At 45.7% G+C, this 20,959-nt stretch overlaps 2 protein-coding genes across 2 annotated transcripts; both read left to right on the forward strand.

Annotated features, from left to right (window-relative positions):
• Positions 1 to 6,639: 6,639 nt before the first annotated feature.
• On the forward strand, positions 6,640 to 14,550 carry LOC121673717. The gene is made up of 3 exons (XM_042047321.1): positions 6,640 to 6,742; positions 6,837 to 7,214; positions 14,336 to 14,550. Exons 1-3 carry the CDS (start codon positions 6,640 to 6,642, stop codon positions 14,530 to 14,532), a joined length of 678 nt encoding a protein of 225 aa, XP_041903255.1. The 3' UTR covers positions 14,533 to 14,550.
• On the forward strand, positions 7,263 to 8,814 carry LOC121673627 (translation initiation factor IF-2). Its single transcript, XM_042047128.1, has one exon. It carries the CDS (start codon positions 7,478 to 7,480, stop codon positions 8,165 to 8,167), a length of 690 nt encoding a protein of 229 aa, XP_041903062.1. The 5' UTR covers positions 7,263 to 7,477; the 3' UTR covers positions 8,168 to 8,814.
• Positions 14,551 to 20,959: the final 6,409 nt, after the last annotated feature.

The raw sequence follows: 20,959 nt of genomic DNA on the forward strand, positions 1-20,959 counted from the left end.
AGCCGGTGCATATCTTGCGCACTCCCACTGGCGTTTTGAGCTTCACACCAGCACCTACCTCCCACTCCAGGATGCTGCACATCACAGGGAATCCATGGGAAGCTGCCAACCAACAACATCCTGCAGCTTGGCTCTGCAGCCTCCTCCGTATGCAGGCACTGCCAGGCCCCAGCATTGTGCGACCTGATGTGTGGCACGTTGCACAACGAGGCAGGAAAAGGCTGAGATATCATTCCCTGTCTTGCAGCAGCAGTAAATACCACAGCAATAAATAACAACTCTCTCAAGCCACAGTATTCCTTCACATCTCCTCAGCTTCCACATGGGATCAGAAGAATGGTGGCCAGGGGAGATATTGCCTGGCCAAAGCTGCCTGCTAAGTATCCTCTGCAGCACTTCTGAGTACAGATAAGCCTCATTATTACATGTTTATGTGCATAATTAATGTGTTTCTCCCCTAGTGCCACTGTTGTAGATCCCATTAGGCTCTTGTGCTCAGTGTTTGACAGTCCCAAATCCTGGTTTTAAGGACTTAAAAGTGAAATTAGATGAGACTCCACACAGTAAAAGGTGCTAAGAAAGGGGCAAGAAAATGACAGTTATGTTTGTTTACATCAGCTGATTATTTCTACATGAAATGATTAATTATTAGCATAGAATGGAAATGACAATCCTAGCAATTCAGTAGAAAGGTCATGTATAGCAAAGAAAAGAATTTCAGGGTGAGAAAAAAGGAATCTTAATGGCAGTCATTTGCTGAGAGATACAAACTTATCACATTTAGAACAGACAGTTGTCAATTAATCCTGTCACATGCAAGAAGCTGCTGTGCTGGGGAGATTCTCTGATGCTGATTGTCTGTGTGTGAATAATCACACTTGCATCTTCCAGGGGGTGTGGCTTCCTTCCTGCATATGTTTTGCTGTGGATCTTTGTGACCAGGGCCCAGTAAAATTGGGATTTCAATGCATCAAATTATTTCTGTGGCACATCTGAATTTCTTATTCCCACTGAAAGGTCAGGTTGGGATGACACGATTCCAGCACCCTTGAGGCATCCAGCAAAGATCTCTGTTGAATCCTGTAGAGCTCCAGGGCTTCAGGGCAAAGACAACCAGCCTGTTATCTCTACTGTCTGACAAGAGTGTGATGTGAAATAAGTCAGTTTATTTACTTGGACCACTTTGACCAAGATCTCTGCCCACAACTATGTCACCATTCACCACTGTTGTTTGGAAGGTTCTACATTCAAGGACATAAAACCAGAAATATGAGATGTTGCTAAAAATTACCATGCTACGTCAGTGCAAAGTCACACTCTCTGTATCTTCAATAGCTTGAACCAGCAAATACTTAGGAAATCTCAATAGATGGTCAAATAATTAGTACTTCCTTTCTCATGGTTTTATGGGACAGGACACGTAATCCTGCCAACTCTGGAAAAGCAGCTGGTCGATGAACATGAAAAATCAAGTTGCTACAAGGTTTGTGATGGCTATCACAATTAAGCATTGCAATAAATTATAAAGTTATTGAAGTAGATTGAATGCACAGCAGCTAATCTTAAATATTAATTGCTTGGCTGAAATGTTCAGAAAAAGTGAGTGATTTCAAGTGTTAGATTCCAGGGTTTAGCCTGAAACTTCATGGTAGAGTAAAAGGTGGCTGGCATTTAATGAAAGTCAGCTCTTCTTATGGTCATTAGAGTCAGGTATCTGGGAAGTGAAGCATTCAAAATTAGTCATGTCAGAATTGTGTTCACTGGCTATTTAATTTGTATTTTTATTTCTAATTAAAAAAAAGAGAGAGAGAGAAAGGAGAATAGATTGTGAGGACATAAAAATGTAACCATGAGACCAAGCTTTCCTGAAATTTGAAATACTACAGGGACTGTTTATCCAGAGCTGATTGCAAAAGAGGACTTGGTGAATTCACTTCTCATGCACACATCTCTGTGTCCAGTTCTGGACTCCTCAGTACAAGACAGACAAGGAGCTGCTGCAGAGGGTCTGGCAGAGGCCACATTAGAAGACTGGAGCATCCCTTTTATGAGGAGACTGAGGAAGCTGGGCCTGCTAAGTCTAGAGGAAACTCAGAGGTGATTAATCCATACCAATGTCTCAAAGGTGGGTGTCAGAGGATGGTGCCAGACTCTCTTCAGTGGTACCCAGCGACAGGACAAGGAACAAAGGCCATAAACTAAAACACAAGAAGTTTCACCTCAGCATGAAAAAGAACGTCTTTATGTTGAGGGTGGCCGAGCACTGGAACAGCTGCCCAGAGAGGTTTCCCTCTCTGGAGACATTCAAAATCCGCCTGGCTATGTTCCTCTGTCACCTGCTCCAGCTGACCTTGCCTTGGCAGGGGGGTTCGTCTGGGTGATCTCCAGATGTCCCTTCCAACCCTGACTATTCTGTGATTATGCGATCTCCAGCTATCATCTCAACACACTGCTGGGGCTCCTGAACTTACAGGGGGAAGTCATGGCAAAGTATAATCTACATCAGAAGTACCTCCTTGTTGTTTGCAATGTGCTTTTCTAATGTTTTTTAGGGCCAGAGTTGAAGCTTCTCCTTACTATCAGGGTCTCAATGCAGAGATGGATGGATCTCCCAGGACACATCTGCTTGACAGCTCACACACCATCTCTGCAGCGCAAGCATTGGTCTTCACACATTTTTGTTTTTGCAGCTGCTGATGCACAGGCGATTGTACCCACTGAACCAGTCTCTAAGTGTGCAAAGCCTCGAGGTCTCCTTATTCTAGACTTGTTATTAAACAAACTGATGTGTTTAACAATTAAACTGAAAATTTGAAATAGAAACCAGAAAATTTGTAATCTGCTACTTGCTATTGTGCTACTGAATACAGACAGAGCTTGACTTGAAAAACTGTCCCAAAAAGGAAAAATCTACATTAATTTGTATAATGTAACTTACACAGTTAGCTTCTGGAATGAACAAGATATTAAGTCAGAACAAGGAAAATGGTGAAAGGCAGTACTACACATTATATTGGTACGTAACATCTGTAGTGCTCAGGGACATTGAACTGAATGTTTAGATAAAGCATTTGAATACAAATCCCTCTCCTGCTAAACTGATAATTTTGGATTTGATCAAAATTTTGTGCACACAATAGTGGCATTTCCAATAAAATGTGAATTCTTGGCTTCCTAAGAAGCTGTTAGCCATATTTTAATTTCTAGCTCTTCTTTATTAATCTACCTACTGAATGGCAAACCCACAATCTTTCTAAAAGTTCTTGGTTGGAAAAACATCCCACCTCATCCATTTATCTATAAATCACTTGATGTTATTTAGGCAGTAATCTCAAAAGGCTTCCTATTTATGAGGAAGCATTAGGCCATCTCTCAGGGTGTTTATTACTGCAAATCAAGTTAGTATCAAGCTATTATTATGCTCACATGTGACACATAGTGGGCTGCTGTATTGACAAATGAGTTTAAACCAACTAAAGTAAACATGGTGTTGCCCCATCACCATTTGCTATGAACATATGGAATGCTGATGTCGCAGGGTGGGAGAAAGTCCACTTGCAGAGATTTTGTTTTTTCCTGTTTACCAGACCCAAGAATACAAGAATATTAAAAGTACTTTGCAGGACATGTCAGATTCCCGATCTTTCTTAAGTAACTTCCAACCTAATTTTAGGTGAGCATTAATGAGCAAGAGTAGGAAATCAGTAGGGAAATAATGAGGAACATAAAAATGATAAGCAGAGAAATGGTAAGATCCATGTCCATGCTTAGTTTGAGTGCTGGATTTAAGTCTAGAATTGTCAGATAAAACATGTCATACAAGAAATAGTACTTTGGGTTCTCCTATGCTCTTCCATGATGTTACCTGTGGAATAAGGAACTAGCAGGAAAGTATAGGGAGCTTTTGCCAAAGAAGCATGGGAATATTGATTGGTAATAATGATAGTACCTCCCAGTCATTTCTCATAACCTCATTTTTTCAAAGTAGAACCTCCCTGAAATATAATTCTCCTCTCATTACCAGAGCATTCACAGTCTTCCATACTCTGCCATGCAAACAGCACAGCCTTTTATGTCCTCCCACAAGCTTACCCTTCATCTTCACTTCCTCCCAGACCAGCTCTTTGTCTCCTACAACCACCCCTGGCATTATGTCTCCTTTTGTGCTGCCCTCTTTCTTTGACACTATCAGGTGACTGGGATTTGCTTTCCCCTTCCAAGAAAACTCTGCCCGCTGTACAAGGTGCTCAAGCCATCACGTTCCACGTTACAGTGTGCTGCTCCTCCAGGTTTCAGGAGTGTTGGTGCAGTCAGAGAGCTCTTAGCATCCAGTGTGGCAAGGCCATGCTGGGGGGTACCACAGTCCTTTTCATTTGGGTCATGCTGATATAAACAACACTTAGTTTAACCATCAACAGAAACAACAGACTAATTACTATTCCTTCTAATACTCCTCATTTTTGCCCCTATATAATTTCAGAACCGATTCTTTTATTTTAATGCATCAATCACCTTTCACACTTTCACAGAGAAAGAACAATACATTGCTCATCCCTTGCCTAGTGCTGTCTATTTCCACTGTTGGACACCTCTACTCTTCTACCTTTCAAAGCCTTCAGCCTGTTCTCTGATACTCTACCTAGTGAAGGGAGGAAGCAGGATGTTAACTTTCTTACTTTCATAATTGAAGGTATATGGGTGAGAAACAGAACATACTAAATACTTATGTAATTAAATTAAAGGTATGTTTACCCATTCACAGTAAAACCACCGACACTTATTAAAAAAGAAGTCCAAAGCAGAAGATGGTTCATCCTGCCTAAACACCATACAGGTTCTGGTACCTCAGAGAACCCTGGCTGCCTCAGGCAGGTCCCCACTTAGTGCTCAGAGTCCTTTAGGGGCTGCCATGCGTGTCTGACCCGGGACCAGAACAGCAATGGGATCCCTGGGGATTATATATCACGCCAGTGCAGCAGCAGGTTCTAACTGGTTTGGCTGGAAAGGACTCTTGAACCCAGTTAGTATGGACAGTCAGGTTATTATTTAGTTGGGTGGTATTGTGGAGCTGTGGGTGTGGGTGTGAGTTTGTGTTTGTCAGAGGCAGGCGAGAGTTGCCAGTGTAGTTAGTGAAGGATTATATATAAAATACAGCCCATGCAGTCATGCTGCACATCATGTACACATCACTGGCAGGAGTGGACGACCTAGAACACTGTGTCATAGCACAAATGCCTCTTCTTACAGAGTGTAAATAGCAGTCTTTCTTCCACAGATTTCCATGGATGCCAAGGACAGAGGTATCCTTTGAGTGAACTCACACACGTGGCACCCTCCTCTACCCAAGGCAAGCGAATATCCTTTTGGGAGAATGAGAAAGCCCAGAAACCTCCTATGGCTTGGGCTGTCTGGAAGAAGGCACAAAATTAAGTTCTGGGTTTGAGTGTGAGGGCAGAACAGAAGAGCAGGAGCTGGCTTTACCAAAGCAGACTGAAATGCCTCCAGCCTAGATCCAGGGAGCTTCCTCAGCATGAGGTTTGCATAGGCTCCTAGAGCAACCTGTTCTGGTTCCAGCACTCCAGCTTCTGGTGCAGCACCATGTTCACATGAGCTGTGCACAGCCACAAGGGCTTCTCCCTGCTCTGCTGCTCTGGGATGCCTCCTGTATGGGCATTTCCTCTGGGACTGCTTGAGTCTCTTATATATTTTTAAAGGGCCAAAGATCATAGGATCTGGAACACCAAAATGCATAAACAGCACTCAGTTCTTTAAACATTCAAAGCACTACATAAACATTAGTGAAGCCTCATAAGATGAGGTAGGTAAGCATTATCTCCCTCTCAAGGTGTGGTGAAGTGACTTGGCTGAGGCTGGAGGCTGAGTCACTGGCAGAGCAAGGTTTAGCATCCACATCTTTTTGAAATGGTGTCTCCTGGGCTGGCTGGTGAGAGCAGCATGTGGTCAGGCAGTGCAGGCAGCCTGGCACCAACAACAACCAGTGTCCCCACTGCTACCATGGGGAAGCCGACTGTGGAGTTACCATAATCCCCATCCTAAGGTTACAGGGCGTGAGGGCCTTTCAGCTCACCCCAACAACACGGCTTGGAAACCTCAGCGAACTAGATTTCATTGCTAGTTTGTCAAAGTTCAGGGTGTCCTTCCTCCCTGTTAGCTGTCCAACACCTCTGAACATCAGAACCTTCTTCATGTTTTTCAGTTCTGGCTTCTTAGTCCTTCCTTTCTGAAAGCAAGGTCGGGAACATTCAGGAGCAGAAAGCGACCTCTGGAAAGGCCAGTGCTCCCCAATGGTGTCTCCTCAGGGCACCCGAGGAAACAGCAGCAGTGCTGTGGGGATACTGGGGGAAGATGGGGCAAACCCAGGCACTCACGCACAGCAGGGGATTTCTCATGTCGTTTCTAAGAAAAACCCCTGAAACTACACCCAGGAGAGTCAGTCTGGCAATGAACACTTGCAGACTAGAAATGGGTACCCACGCTACCCTCCAGGAGGGCTGGACAGCACATGGCAACACTGCCAGCTCACCCAGAGATGTCAGAGGGCTTTGGTAGATTGCCTTCTCATCTCAGAGAATATTGGCCGGTGGGGAAAGAGGGGAAACCCGGCTCTGAATCCCGGGGATGGCAGGCAGGAAAGCAGACCTCAGGCCTGCCGGGGAGCCGGCTGGGTGGGAAGCGGCCATGCTCGCCAGGCGCGACGCCACCAGCACGGATCCCGGGCCAGGCCGGGCGTTCACACTGCGGCGGTGAAATCCCCCGGAGAACGTGACGTGCCGGTTTAAGCCTTTTTTGTTTTGTTTTGTTGTTTTGTTTTTCAGGGCTGCCAGCCAAGCGAGGGGGGCCGGGAGGGTGCGAGGGCAGGCGGCCCGTCAGCGGCAGCGCCTGTCGGGAGGGCGCAGGGTGCAGTCTCTTACTCAGCCCCCGGAGCCACCTCCAGCTTCGGCGAAACCTGTCGAGCAGTTTCCCCCGGTGGCAGGGCGGAGGGCAGGAGGGCGGCGGGAGGAGAGAGGGAGGGAGGAAACGCGCCGCCTCGGAACAGGTTTGTCCTTCTCTACCTGCTGACGTTCTGCCGCCCCAGATGATGGCTGGAAACAAAACCGCCCCGTCAGTGCGAAGGCAGCCTGGAAAAACTGGTCGTGTGAGGGGCGAGGGCAGCATTCCTGGCTGCCGCGCAGGGGACGGCTCATCACCGCGAGGTACCGCGCGGGTATAAAAGGGCCCCGCACGGCCAGGCGCGGCAGAGGGGCGGCCGCGGTACATGGGTGGCGGGGAGGGGCCGCGGGCGCCCGGCCCGGGCTGCCGCCGAGCTGCGGTCCCTCAGGAGAATGGCTTTGTTTCGTTTTGTCCTTTTTAAACTTTTTTTTTTTTTTGGTTGGTTGGTTTATTTTTTTTTTTCTTTCCACTTTGTAAAGAGAGCGTGTTGCCGTCAAGCTCTCCCAGCCCCAGCGCAAGGCCGGGGATGCTCGCAGGACGGTGGCCATCAGTAAGTGGCGGCGCTGAGCGAGGAGTGCGGGACGGCCGGGCCGGGCCGGGCCGGGCCGGGCGCGGCGCTGTCCTCGGGCGCTGGAGCCGCCCGCCCGCCAGTCCCGTGTGTTCTGTCTCGTCCCCAGGTCCGCCGCGGCGAAAGGAAGAGCCAAGCCCGGGGCAGGAGCGGGCGGGAAGCGCGCCCCCGCCCCGCTGCGCTCCCCGCGGACCCTCAGCCTCCTTGGTGCAGTGGTTCTTAACAGTTCAACAGTTCTCTAGCATAATTGTGAAATGTTTAGGACCACTTGACCAGCGAGGCCCGGGCATCGGCCGGCAGCGGCGGAGACCTGGAGCGACCCGGAGCGGGGGAACCGCGGGGCCGGCCCCGGGGAGGAGGAGCCGGAGCCAAAGCCGGAGTCGGAGCCGGGGGCCGGCGGGAGCGGCCCGGTCCGGCCCGGCCCCGCAGCACCTGGGACGGGCGGCGAGGCCAGGGAGGGCCGGGCCCAGGACCCGCCGCTGGCCGCGGGTCCCGCTCCGGGGATGGCGGAAAGAGCAAAGTCAGTGCAAGTGCTTAAAAAAAAATAAGGTTATTGCGTGTCCTGTGGGAACCGAGGAGTTTAATAACTTAAAAGGAACAGGTAGGATAAATCCTGCTGCTGCAGCTGCTGTCAGCTGGCTGTGCTAGAGACAGGCTGGTACACTTACTGCATAACCGTCTGTTCTCTCCTTTCTCCGCACCATACACTCAGATGCACAGCTTAAAAAAACCCCTCAGATTGACTCTCTAGGCTGCATTCTCCAGAGGCTTCCCACCTTTCCACTGGTAATAATATGCAAGATGTATTCAGTGATAGCACTTCTTTTGTCTTTGAGTGCCCTTTTACTTAGGGCAGTGTAGCGTTTGTCTCGTGCTGTTTTATATTGTATTTTCTGTGTGTACACTTGTTGCAGGCAGCTAAAGGACTAACCGGACTTTCTGTCATAACTTCGTTGAATTACTTCAGAGGATGTCTGCTTCTAGGGCATTGATGGCCTGGCTTGAATGTCTGTGGACTTAATCAGATGGACCTTAGTGAAAATGCTGGATCTTTCAAAATACAGCTGAAGAATTTTGATTTTTTTAAAAGAGGAGGGAAAAAAAGTCTGAAAACTGCAATTCTGCAAACATTTTATTTTTCTTATAGAAGTGTAGCTTTGTAAATGAGAGGTTCTTCCTCCCTTGTGCTCATTCTTCTCACCCATATCCCAAGTATCAAATTGAAACTAGAAATGTAATAGGTTTCTTTTTTCTTTTTCTTAACTTGCATTTAAATAAAAAAGGCAATAGACTAATTCATAAAATCTAATTCTACTGCTTTAAATTTGACCAAGAAAACTTAGTGAGCCTGCCTATGTGTATGTTTTAAATCTTTAAACCTAACAATTTGTATACGTGTATTCTCATCATCACTTCTGTGGAATTCTGTTTGCTCAAAAAATGTGCCGTCTGGCATGAACACAAGGTGCATGAGTAAATTTGCAGGGGATTCTGCCCTCACTGAAATCAAGAAGAGTTCTGATGTCTGCAGTTGAGCTGTGATCTTCAGAAGAAGAGCTTCCAGGAGTAGCTGGAAATATTTGAAGAGTAGGCAAGCCTGATACGTAAAAATGCTTCTTGGGGACAGCCTAGGAAAAGCATGATTTTTACCTGCTGCTGTAGCTCAGAACAAGTTAGGCAAGGTTAATTACAGCATAATAGGGTTTAATTTAGCTGGGAATGAGGGTATGGTGGCTGCTAGCAGTGTTTCTCAAACTGCAAGGCTGGCCTCCTTAGGCAAGCTTACACAAGCCCAAGGCAAATGGAAAAACACACTTTGTCTGGGACTTGGCAAATGTAGAACCCCCACATCTATTAATGATGAATTCTCACTTGCCACGGCAAAAATTGAAATGCTCTCCCAAGGAAAAGATTAACGACCTGTCCCACTTAAGGGTCTGATGATTTAATACCATTCTGTCTGGGTTCTAATATGTGGTGCTCATTATCACAATGTCTGAGCACCTCCCAAATAGTTAAAAAGTAATACTAGTGTTCTGAACATACAGTTCTCATTAATTTCAGTGGGTGTTGTGGATGTTTAAACAGAGCTGAGCCCTGAAGAGTTGAAAATAGACTTGCAAAACACACTGTGAGGTAGTTCCACAGCTGGCTTGAATCGGGACAGCACTCTTAACTTCCGTGGAGTTACGCTGATTTATGCTAGCTGGGATTTGACCCAGTGTTTTTTTCTCTCCTGCCTATCTGCAGTTGATAAGTCTGATCCTCTCAGCTGGGTTTATCCAAGCTGTCCACTGGCTTCAGCAGAAATATTAACTGTACAAAGTAGGATTTCCTGTTTTGAGGGAATCCTCTTTGTTCTTCTTCATACAGCTCAAGGTGATTGAAGTTTTTTTTTCCTGTGTTTGAATGCAATGTGCCCTGAAAAAGTTTGGAAGAAACTTGTTTCACAGGGGGTAAGGAAAGAGTTTGGGTTTCGAAGGATATTGTTAATCACGCAAACTTGTGGGGGAGGTTCTGCTTGCACAAAGACAAGATCTTAATGTCTTGTACTGGGTTGTCCATGTCAAGACAAACCTCTCCTGATTGCTTACACAAACTGATGTTTCATTGTAGTCCATTGCTGAAATTGGGGAGTGTCACAACATTACTGAAATGCCTCTTCTATGTGTGTTTTATTCTGTGACATTTTTAAGGTATGGAATCAGGTTGACTTCTCACCATTGTTTTTCCTCTCCCAGACTGGGTGAACTCCTGATGACAGGCTTGTAGTTTTCATAAGCTGGCAGTAAGCCATGTGGATGAACAAACAAACAAACAAAAATCCCCAACAAATTCGCAATGAAAACCTCTGGGCAAACAGCCCTTCCTTGTGATATTGTCTAAGCTAAGCAGAAGCCTGAGGGGATGAAGGGAGGAGACTTTTCTGCCAAACTTAGTAAAATGTTGCCCCGCAGATGCAGAGCATGCCTTCAGCTCTTACTGTTAAAGTCCCAGACAGTATTTCCATTGCTCATCACTGGAATCTTGGCCTTTGGATAATAACATTTAATTTTTTCACTCCCTTTTAAAATGAATAGCAAAGGTATTATGACCAGACTGGAAGGATAGGTGGATTAAACCTTCTGGTTTTGGACTAACCCCTGAACTAAGGAGGTCTTTCTTACTGTCTGCTCTGCCCAAGAAGAGGAAGTAGAAGCACATTCCTCCTTCCCCACCCTTTTCTGTAGGCTGCTTAATGCTTTGGCAGCATCCTAGAGTTTCAGTGCACACACGAATACGCTGGGTGGGATGCTGATTGGTCAGAGATTCAGGTAGCAACACCGAGTGAAGTATGCATTCAAATCAAATTCGCATTTGAATTAAGAAAGAGCAACCCGGAATGAACCTTTCTTCGTAATCTACTGAATAATGTTCCTCTGCACAGAAGCAAACTAGATACTGGTGCTTCTCAGCAAGTGAGTAATGCTGTAATCAGGGCATCCTAGGCATCATATTTAGGCATCATACTTTGGCATCATACTTTCATTCTTGAACAAGAAGAGTTGCATCTGTGAACAAGGTAGTTTCATCTCTAGAACTCCTTAAAAATAACAGTAAAAGTTGTTTTATGAAAAACGAATGCCATATAGATATACATATAGATATCAGTAGGAAGCATTCAGGGAGGGGACTTATGCTTAGCTTCTGGGATTGTACTTGCAGTGTTGTTCACACAATGATTTCCATGCTGAGTCCACACATCTACCACTTTTACGTATCAAAACTTAGGCCTTACGTATCAAAACTTCTTAGGCCTGATCTGACCACTTGCTTTATTGATCTGGGAGACACAAAAAGCTCACCCACTGCTGGAAGCTTCCAATCCTCTAGGCATGGATTAATGACCATTCTTTCAGCCTGTATAAATTGGTGTATGATCTTCCATTTCTGTGTAGCTGTACCTGCTTACCCTGACTCAGGTGCAGGTCTTGAAATGATTTCTCCCTGCAAGTAATTTTCTGCTCTAAACTGATGATGAAAAATGCAGATTATTTTTGAAAAATGTATTTTCCAAATATAGTTAATTGCCCATATCAACAGTAATAGCATCCCCATAAGATAAATGGGGTGACAAAATCTGTGCTTCATAACAATGAAGGCATGATTTCTTTGCTAACTGGTTTGGTTTTGGTTCTTTAACTAAAAAAATTGTCTGACAACCTGTGATTTAGAATTTGCATGATGCTCATTTTAAGGGTATTAATAGTATCCAGCAATCTCTGAGAATAAAATAATTCAGTTGCTACAGTGTTTGTGGGAGTCCAGGGTGAGAGAGGTGGTGCTGGGTTAACAGTTGGACTTAATGACCTCAAAGTCTTTTCCAACCTAAACAATTCTGTGATGTTGTGAGTGCTGGTGATCATCTCACTAACAGAGACCAATGATTTACATCTTTCTTTAGCTTACATCTCATCTTTTTTACGTTCCTAGATAGATCCAGCTCACAAATAATGGTTTTTTGTTTGGGTTTGTTTTTTTGTTTTTTTTTTTTTTTAAATAGTATTTTGGAATACCAGTAAAAGAAATGGCTTTTGAAAGCACTAATTTCTGCCAAGCATATTGGCAAGGTATAATATCTACTGTTTGAGTTTGTTTTTTCCCCCTCCTTTTTTTGTGACATATTTGAGTCCCATGAGGTAGAGGTGTAGCTGCATTTGTGGCTGGAGTTGTGTTTTGCCCATTCACCTTTTATTGGACACTTGGATAATACTAACCTGAAAAAAGAGGTAAATAAAATCTCTAGTTGCCTGAAGTAATTATATAGTTAGTGCAGACAAATGGCCATTCTCAGGTGTGATTCAACTCATCATCTTAAACTGGATGGCTGAATTGAGTCTCATTCTACCCTGAAAGTACCTGTTTCTCTTAGTTTGCCAGAAAGGGGGGCAGCATCACCAAATCAGCTACAAGACTTACACATTGTGGACCACGGCAACTTAACCCCCTGAGAGTCCCTCCTCAGCCTTAGTCCAGTACAAATCCTGTAGCTGCTCTGCTCCATCAGTTAAGTCCATGTAATTCCTCAGCTGCCTAGGTTAATGTGAATCACCTTTTTTCTTGCTTCTTGGAGTGCAGTGGGAAGCAATTTTTAGAACAACGGGCACTAAAATTAGAAATAATTCAGTGACACTTTTATAGTAGCCACATGCAGGAGTGCTTGTTCTGTAGTAGTTTAACCTTCATAGTATCATAAAACAGCTGTAGAGCTGGCTTTGGTGTCAAGATGAAATAAATTTATAATAATGTTTAGTTACCACATTTCAAGAGTCTTAGCAGAGCTATTGCTGCCAGTAGCTTTTTTCCTGACTTCATAAGAAATCAGGACTGGGAGAACTGGTGTAAAAACAAAGCCCTAGCTGGTTTTTTGGGGGCAGGTTTTTGTTTGATAATTTTTTTTTCCTAGCAAGATTGTGCCTAGTTGATCTAGGTTAATACCCAAAATGTAGTATATTGGCCCTTTTTTCACTTCAGGCATTTTGAATCTGTTCTTGCAAATGTCATCTTTCAGCACAGCCAACCTTATGAAACCTGTTCAGTGTTGATGGTTCATTAATTGCTCTGGTATTTTCATCCCAAATACCTTGTTAGCTTATTTTGTTAGATGTTTTTTCCCCAAAGGCCGGAGCTTCAGGATTTGTGTGATTTAAAGACAACTGAGAATCTTTAAGACAGTTCCTAGCTCCCATTGTGGCAGAAGAGTCTGAAATAGTAATCTGACGACACAGAAATGCTGAGAAACTGATAAACAAATGGAATTAAAGCCATTTTTACTCTCGTGATTTTTGTTGAAGGGTGGGGATGAATGATTCATTATGTCCTCTTTTTTTCTTTCATTTTCCTAATACTTGGAATCAGCAATATTGCATTGTAATAAGCCTCTAAAGATGTTCTCTATTAATATTATGACATCCAAACAGAAAGCCAAATCTTTTCTCTTTCACATGGGCTTAAACCCAGAAAAACGCCAGTTATTTGTGTACACTGACGGAACAGAATAAACAAACAGAAGATGCTAAAACTGCTACGATGATCTGTGCATTTGTCGTTCCAGGTAAAACCAGGGATTCCCAATCCCAATTCTGTCTTGCCCAGTCTGTGTTTTGCTAATCTATTACCGGGTCAGAAGGCTTGTGAAGCTCGATTGGCATGAGAAAAATTACTTTTGATGAGCTATTGAGAAGGGCAGTTTAAATTCTGGCAGCAAGAGATTTGAAAGAGGTTCCCTTGATGACTCTATTGCCTGGGGACAGAATTCATAAGAACCTGGCTTCAGGCAAAGGAGGATTTGTAGCAGGAATAAGTGGCTCTGTGCACCACAGCCTTTCTCTTTCCAATGTCTTGAGCTTCTTTCTGGATTTTTCTTCCCTGAAGATCAGCTTCCTCAGGAGTATTATGACTTTTGTGAATCATGTTTCCTTTAATCTCCCTGATAGATGGACAAGATCTAAAAAGTGATTTAGAATTAGGAGGAGGTCAGACAGGATTTTTATTTCAGTTTGATCCTTCTCCCCTCACTGCAGCCTGTATGTAAACTTGCCTCATCAGGCCACACTCTACTGTACCACATTCACACAGCTTAATGTGGACTCAGCAAAGCTGTGCACGTTTCTTTGGGACCACTGTTGGCTTCATACCTCAGCTGCACAGTGCCAGCTACTAAAGGTCAAAGTGGTGGCATCCCAGGCTCCCTCTAACCAGATTCAGATGCACAATTGTAAAAGGGAGTTTTGTGCTCATGTCAAATTAAAGAATGGTGTTTTATTGTTTTCACAGACTTGAAGTTTATAAGGCCAGAAGAGGATATTCACATGACACCAATTTTAGATGGCATGTGTGAGAGGATTATCTTCCCAGACATCTCCAAAGGGAGGACAGAAGACTGTAGGAAGGCTCCTGGACAGAATCCCCTTTGTTATAGAGCAAGTGTAGAAGACCCACTTACATCAAATGCATGTCAGGAGGCAGTGTGAATGCCTTCCATTGGGATAATCTAGTTCCTTCTCTTTCATAACACTGCTAATAGGATGTCCTTGGAATATTTATGGTTTGGAGTGGAACACATCTTTAACAAGGACATGTGGTCCAATTGAAAAAATAAGGCAATTTCCAGACTCTCTAAAATAAACAGGAGATTCATCACATATAATAATGTTGTTCACGTCTTCCCTTTCTATTTTTCTTTCCCTAGTAAATACAAACATTTTTTCCTGGCTCTTCTTATGCATTCCATTTGATAATGAGGGTTTAAAGAAAAAAACCAGAGTGACCACACTACTTCAAAAACAAGCACTGGATTTTTATGTTTGTGCAGACTGTGTATTAAGGACCTAATATTCCAGGAGAGGCCAGCCTCCTACAAAGTCATGCCTTTCCAGACCCAAAGAGTAAACTTAGCTCCCAAATTCATATTTAGACTTAAGTGGTCTAGAAAGTCAACATGCAGGATACTACATCTTTCAGCCTGTCAGCATCCAGGAACACAGGCATTGCCAGTATTCATGGGCTGTCCAGTACTCATTACATCTGGGCTGGTGTCAGTCTGAACCCACACAGCTGTGACTTTAGATGCTATTTAGTGATGCTACAGTGATCAGTGAACAGTGTTTCTATCACAGAGCCTGTGGACATGGCTCCATGAAGTTATGTATTATTATTACTTGTTGTTTATTGATCAATATAAACAAATCCAGAATGTGTTTGCATAAAACTGTATTTTTTTTGACAGAAAGAGAGAACTAACCTGGCTTCAGGTGGCTTCCTACTGAGAGCAAGTATCAATAGTCTTTGATGTACCACAAATCCAGAAAGAGCATAAAGATTACAGTCAGCTTTTTATATAATGTCTCTTGAGAAATTTTCTGACTATAACGGTAATAATAATAAGTTGTTGCCCATCTTCCTTTAAGAGCTGACTTTTCAGCATGGCTAAGCATTGTGCAAGAGATACCCTTTACTGCTGGTAGCAGCTGCTCTGTCCTGGGACAGAAGTTCACTCAGAGACAAGAGGAGACACCTCTGGGACCTGTGTTCCTGTAGCTTCTTTGCCACATTCAGCTGTACCAGCAGTCATATAATTGAGGCAGTTATGGAAAAAAAATAAGACTATGAGCTGACCTAATTGTAATGGCAAGCCATCCACTCCTGTGCCCCTCCTTCTCATGTGTGGGTTGTTAGTTAAAAAAAAGAAGGTAGCAAAAGGTGGTAGCATGTGCTGTGCCACCCTACTTACCCAAGCTGGGGAGAAGATGGAACCACTGAAGTCCCAGTGCCGTAGGCTCTAATCTGGATACCTTAGGTCTTTCATTTGAGTGCTTTCAATCATGACTTTTGGGTCACTAATGTTGATGAAATGGAAACGATCATCATCTTTGCCAAGGTAAATCAGCAGTATAACCAAAGACTTTACTGTTGTCACCATCTCTATAGGTGTGAATGACTTCTGAGCGTTTGGGACTCTGGGGTGACTACGTGCAACCCTGTATAAACTGGGGTTATTCCTGACTGTGTAATGGAAATTGAGCAAGATCTATTAAGGAGCTGAAAATAATAGGTTATTGTGGGGCCAGGAGAGCTGTTGTGTTGCCAGAGGAGCTGGAAGCTCTTGCTGTTCATGGAGTAGATGGATGGGTGGGTGTCTCAGTGCAGGATTGGTGTGGGGAGGTGCTGGCCTAGGGAAGCACCCAGGCAAGGTGTTTATTGTGCTGTACTCAGCTTGTGCTTGTGTGTGTTTGATAAAAGAGGTGGAAGGAAGGCAAGAAGGGGATGGGTGCCCTGGTGTGGGATTTGGATGAATCTGTTAGGAAAGGGGTAGAAAAGAAAGAAATGTCTTAGATATTAATTTATTTTAGGGTCTTTTCCAATGCAGGTTTCATTCTTTCTCTCTCTCCCCCAGTGAGGCGTCTTCCTCTGTGTGGGAATGCTAACTTTTTTTCCCTTTGTCTTTGCTTGCTGTTTCCTTCTCTTTTCCCTCTTGTCTCCTTTCATCTTCATGCCTCTTCTTCCTGACTGTGTTCCCCAAATTCGGTTCCACTCTAACCTCTTCCTCCAATCCCACCTGCCAGAAGGATCACCAGAGGAGAAAGTAACTTTTGTTGCTCAAATCTCTTGCTAGATTTTCCAGGTTAGACCCAGTTATGGTTTAGTTAGCAGAATCAGTGAACCAGGGAGATTGCCTCTCCCGGTTATTGTTTTAGTCTTCTGAAGATGTGTCTGAATTCTGTCCTCCCCCACTGGAAACAAACTTTTCCTTTGTTTGAATGATCAATTTGCATCTGTTATGTGATGGACTGTTTTGTCTTGATGTGTTTAGCAGAGCTGGTTGAAAGCTTCTCAGCTATGCAGGAAAAGGAGCCAAAATCTGACACATTATCCCATAAATAGGGGTATTGGCCAGGTGTCTTCTGCAATAGGAAAGAAGATTACTGGGGGAAAGATTCTGGCTTGGTGTCCCTACAGTTATGGTGGAGATGTACCCATGTGAGAGCCAAAAAGATCTTTCCTTTTTCCACAGCAGGGTCCTTACCTTTTGGCCTGGCTTTCTAGAGCTTTGGCAAAGGGAATAGAGGCACTGAAGCCTGTGGTCATTTGGCCATGTCTGGTTGCCTGCTGCTCTAGACAACTGCTTGCTTTGCCAGGGGCTGTAGCTGGTCCTGCTCTTCATTTCCCCCATATTTGTTGACTTCTGGCTCAGAATGGCCCAGAAATACATTGGTAAGCCTGTAGGAGCCTCATGTGCCAGTAAAGTATTTGTAGCTTGAAAATGTTTGGGTCTCAATGGGTACAGAGGGAGTGTTTTTCCAGTTTAGGGAACCATTTGTAGTTTGAACTGTCATATTTTGCAAGAACCTGTCATCACTTTTTGTGTCATAGGCTCTCCAGCAATGTTTTCCATGTGCAAGACTGATGCTCTCACACCCTCTTTCTGCCTTGTTTCACAGAAAACTGCATCGATTCTCCTTTTCTTTCTCAGGCTGTCAGCACTCTGACAGTGATTCAGGTCTTCACCCTTTCTATCCTGGGACAGAGAAAAGACAATATATAGCAAAAAATTCAAAGCTGAGTAACTAGAAAAAGAAGGTTTTTCTGAAGAAGATTATGCAATGAATTGGTTGGTCTAGCCACTTGATTTTGAAACTTCCTTTGTAAAGCACCCTTACACAGGATGAGGTGGGGTGAGGTGGGGAGAGAAAGAAAGAACTATTGATGGTCTGCTGTCTATTTATTGTGACATTGTGGATTGAGAACTGGCTGAGTGGCAGGTCTCAGAGAATTGTGATCAGTGGCACAGAATGTGCTGCTGTGTCCAGTTCTGGGTTCCTTAGTACAGGGAAGACATGGAGCTCCTGGAGTGAGTCCAGTGGAGGACAATGACGATGTTTAAGGGACTGGAGCTTCTCTCTTATGAGGAAAGGCTGAGGGAGCTGGGCCTGTTTAGCCTCAAGAAGAAATGACAGAGAAGGGGCCTCACCAGTGTATGTAAGTATCTGAAGGGAGGATATCGAGAGGATGTAGCCAGGCTCTTCTGGTGCTGCTGAGCCATAGGATGAGGTGCAATGGACAGAAACTGGAACACAGGAACTGCCACCTGAACTTGAGGAATAACTTCTTTACTGTGCAGGTGACTGAACACTGGAACAGGCTTCCGAGAAAGGTGGAATCCCCCTCACTGGAAATATCCAAAAGCTGTCTGGACACAATCCTGAGTAACCTGCTCCAAGAAACCCTGCTTGATCAGGGAGGTTGGACCAGATGGCCTCCAGTGGCCGCTTCCAACCCAAACCGTTCTGTGATTCTACGGAATGTGCTTTTTGTGGGGACCTTTACTAACGTGCAGAGCGCACGGCCGCATTCCCGCAGGGCCATGCAGGCATTCCCGGCGTCCCTCGTGCCGGGCGCGGTGTCCCGGAGCCCCCGAGCGCCCGCGCCCCGCTCGGCGCGTCCCGGCCGGTTCCTGGCGGGGCAGCGCCACCTGCCGGGGGCGCCCAGCACCGGCCGCGGGCGGCCCGGGAGCACCGCGGAGGGAAGGATGATGGGCGGAGGGATGGAGGGAGGGATGGATGAGTACTCGCTGGTGTGTGTCTTTCCCGGGGGTTGGCAATCCAGCGCCTCCGGTGTAGTTCTCTTGATTACCACTGCCCTTCAGTCAAAAAGTTCCTGCCAGTTCCTGCGAGTGGTATGTGCTCTGAGGAGCCACTTGGTTGATGAAATATAATTACCTGCCCTGCTCTGCACCTCTCACTGGCAAACCAGCCTCTTTTCGGTTGAAAGACACAATTTTCTCTTTTCAAATTAATATATTTTAAAATTTAATTTGGGAAATTGAGTCTCTCTGCTTGGTTAAAGGATGAATAAGGTGCTCAGCTTTGGTCGGTGCCATTAGAAAAATGCACTCAAGACTGGATGTGGTGAAGGAAATAAAACGGCAACCTCTCCGGTAAGTAAGCTCGCTAATGTGAGCTGAGAAGATATACAAGACGAGGCCAGACTGAGCTCTCTGTAGCACATTTTTTTACTTTGTTGCTTAGGATATAATCTTCATTGTGTAGGAGAGGATGAGGGGAGGAGGCTGCACTTTCGGGCTGTAAGCTTTAAATGCTTCTGCTGTGCATGGCCAGCAAAGCTGAATCTTTCTGCTGCGACTCCTTGGGTATTCTCAGGTTTGTTGTGATGCTATTTTACCTTTGATGGAAATATGGCTGTGTAGATGCTTGCTTTTTAAGAAAGTCTTTTGTCACAAAGCAGACTGTCCCTGGGAATGCCTCCATGTGCGCCACAGTGGGTAGATGGGGAACTCTTTGATTAAGTCTAGAAGTCAGGGCTGGTTTGTTCCCTTTTTCTTTGCCCTCCCCCTGCATGAAGGCTCCCCTAGTTCCCGTTTGCCGCCCAGGATTCTCACAGCCCCACGAGAGGGTTTCCCAGCCATCCGGAGTCACTCTGCTAATGTGAGGAGGAGGAGGACATTTGGTCAATGCCAGTTTGCACCCCTGCAGCAGTTCCGAGTTAGCCTGTGGCACCCTGGAGCTGGTCAGCGCGGGGCTGCTGCCTTGTTTAAGGAGCAGGTGATCTTCCTTGCTTCTTGCGCTGTTTGTGTGGGCTCGGTAACGCAAACCTGTCACGGGAGAGAGCAGAACAGTCCTCTGAGCTCCCGCTCCTGCATGAGCGTCCGTCACCATCCATCCCTTGCAGCCCGCGCGATCCCTCTGCCAAAGCCACAAAGACAGTGAACCCCAGCGCCCAGCTTCCACATCAGCCCCTCGCTGAGGCGGAGCCGTGCCGGCACCTTCTCGGTTCCCCCGCAGAGGGAGCGGCCGCCGTCTCAGGGCCGCAGCGGGGCCGCTCTCCAGGGTGCTGAACCCCTCCCGCCGCCCCTCTCCAGCCCGGGGAGGCGCAGCGGGCTTCCCGTCCCTCCCGGCAGCACGGAAAGGGGACCAGCCTTGGTGCCCACCCCCCGTACTGCGCAGCCTTACCGGGGACTCCCCGGAAGCGTGTCCCGCACCGAGGGAAAAGGTGGTTCTAAAGCGTCAGGCAGAGCACGGAAAAAGTAATCCTCACCCCTACCCTCCCCTTTAAAAACCACCCAACCAAACATTGAAAAGAAGGCAGTTGTGGGCTTTGGGATTTTTCGTTTTGTTTGTTTTTGTTTTGTTTCTTTGTTTTCCACTCTTCCTACGGGCTGTGGGTGCTCAAATGCATCTGGGCAGAAGTCACTGGAATAGTTCTAGAACCCCAAATCTACAGTGCAAGCAGGATACTAATGTGCTTGGGCAGGCTGTTGATTCACAGGGTAGATGGTAGCTAGGGCGGAGCGTAAGAAGCACCTAGGCAAGCAAGTGAGGGTTAAACTGGCATGATTAGAGTGACAAGAAATTAAACGCGAGACCATGGACTGCATACTGTCTCTCTTTATGACTTGCAAATTAGAATGGAAATTAAAAAGCTTGAACACAGAGATCCCCACGCCTCCCAGACACGGACAACTGAGCAAAAGATTGTCTGTAACTGTCTTTCATTAAGTGGTGTCAGGCTTTCCTTCCCCTGACCTTCACCAGTTGTTTACAGGAGGGTTTTCGATCTCCCGTTGGAGAGAAGGGTCACGAAGAGGCAAGACACCGAGACAGAACGGACCCGAGATCAGCTCTGAGCTGCCAAGCCCAGGCAGTGACAGGAGAGTCCTTGCACCAAGTTGTCTTACCCAGCCCTCCCTACGAGGCAGGTCACGACCTGGGGCTTACTTAAGCCCCTACTTTGCTCCGGACTTGTGAGATCCACGTTGTGGCTTGCATTGCCCTAAGGGCAGGCGGGACATGGTCTCGGCATGGCAGGGAGCCCCGTTATTGTGGTGGGAACTGAAAAGGGGTCCTGTAGGCTGGGCTGGGCCCCGCAGGACAACAGGTGTGG

Source organism: Corvus kubaryi, unplaced genomic scaffold, assembly GCF_017639235.1.
Source record: "Corvus kubaryi isolate FWS band 111438036 unplaced genomic scaffold, C.kubaryi_AGA036_p1.0 66, whole genome shotgun sequence".
NCBI lineage: Eukaryota > Metazoa > Chordata > Aves > Passeriformes > Corvidae > Corvus > Corvus kubaryi.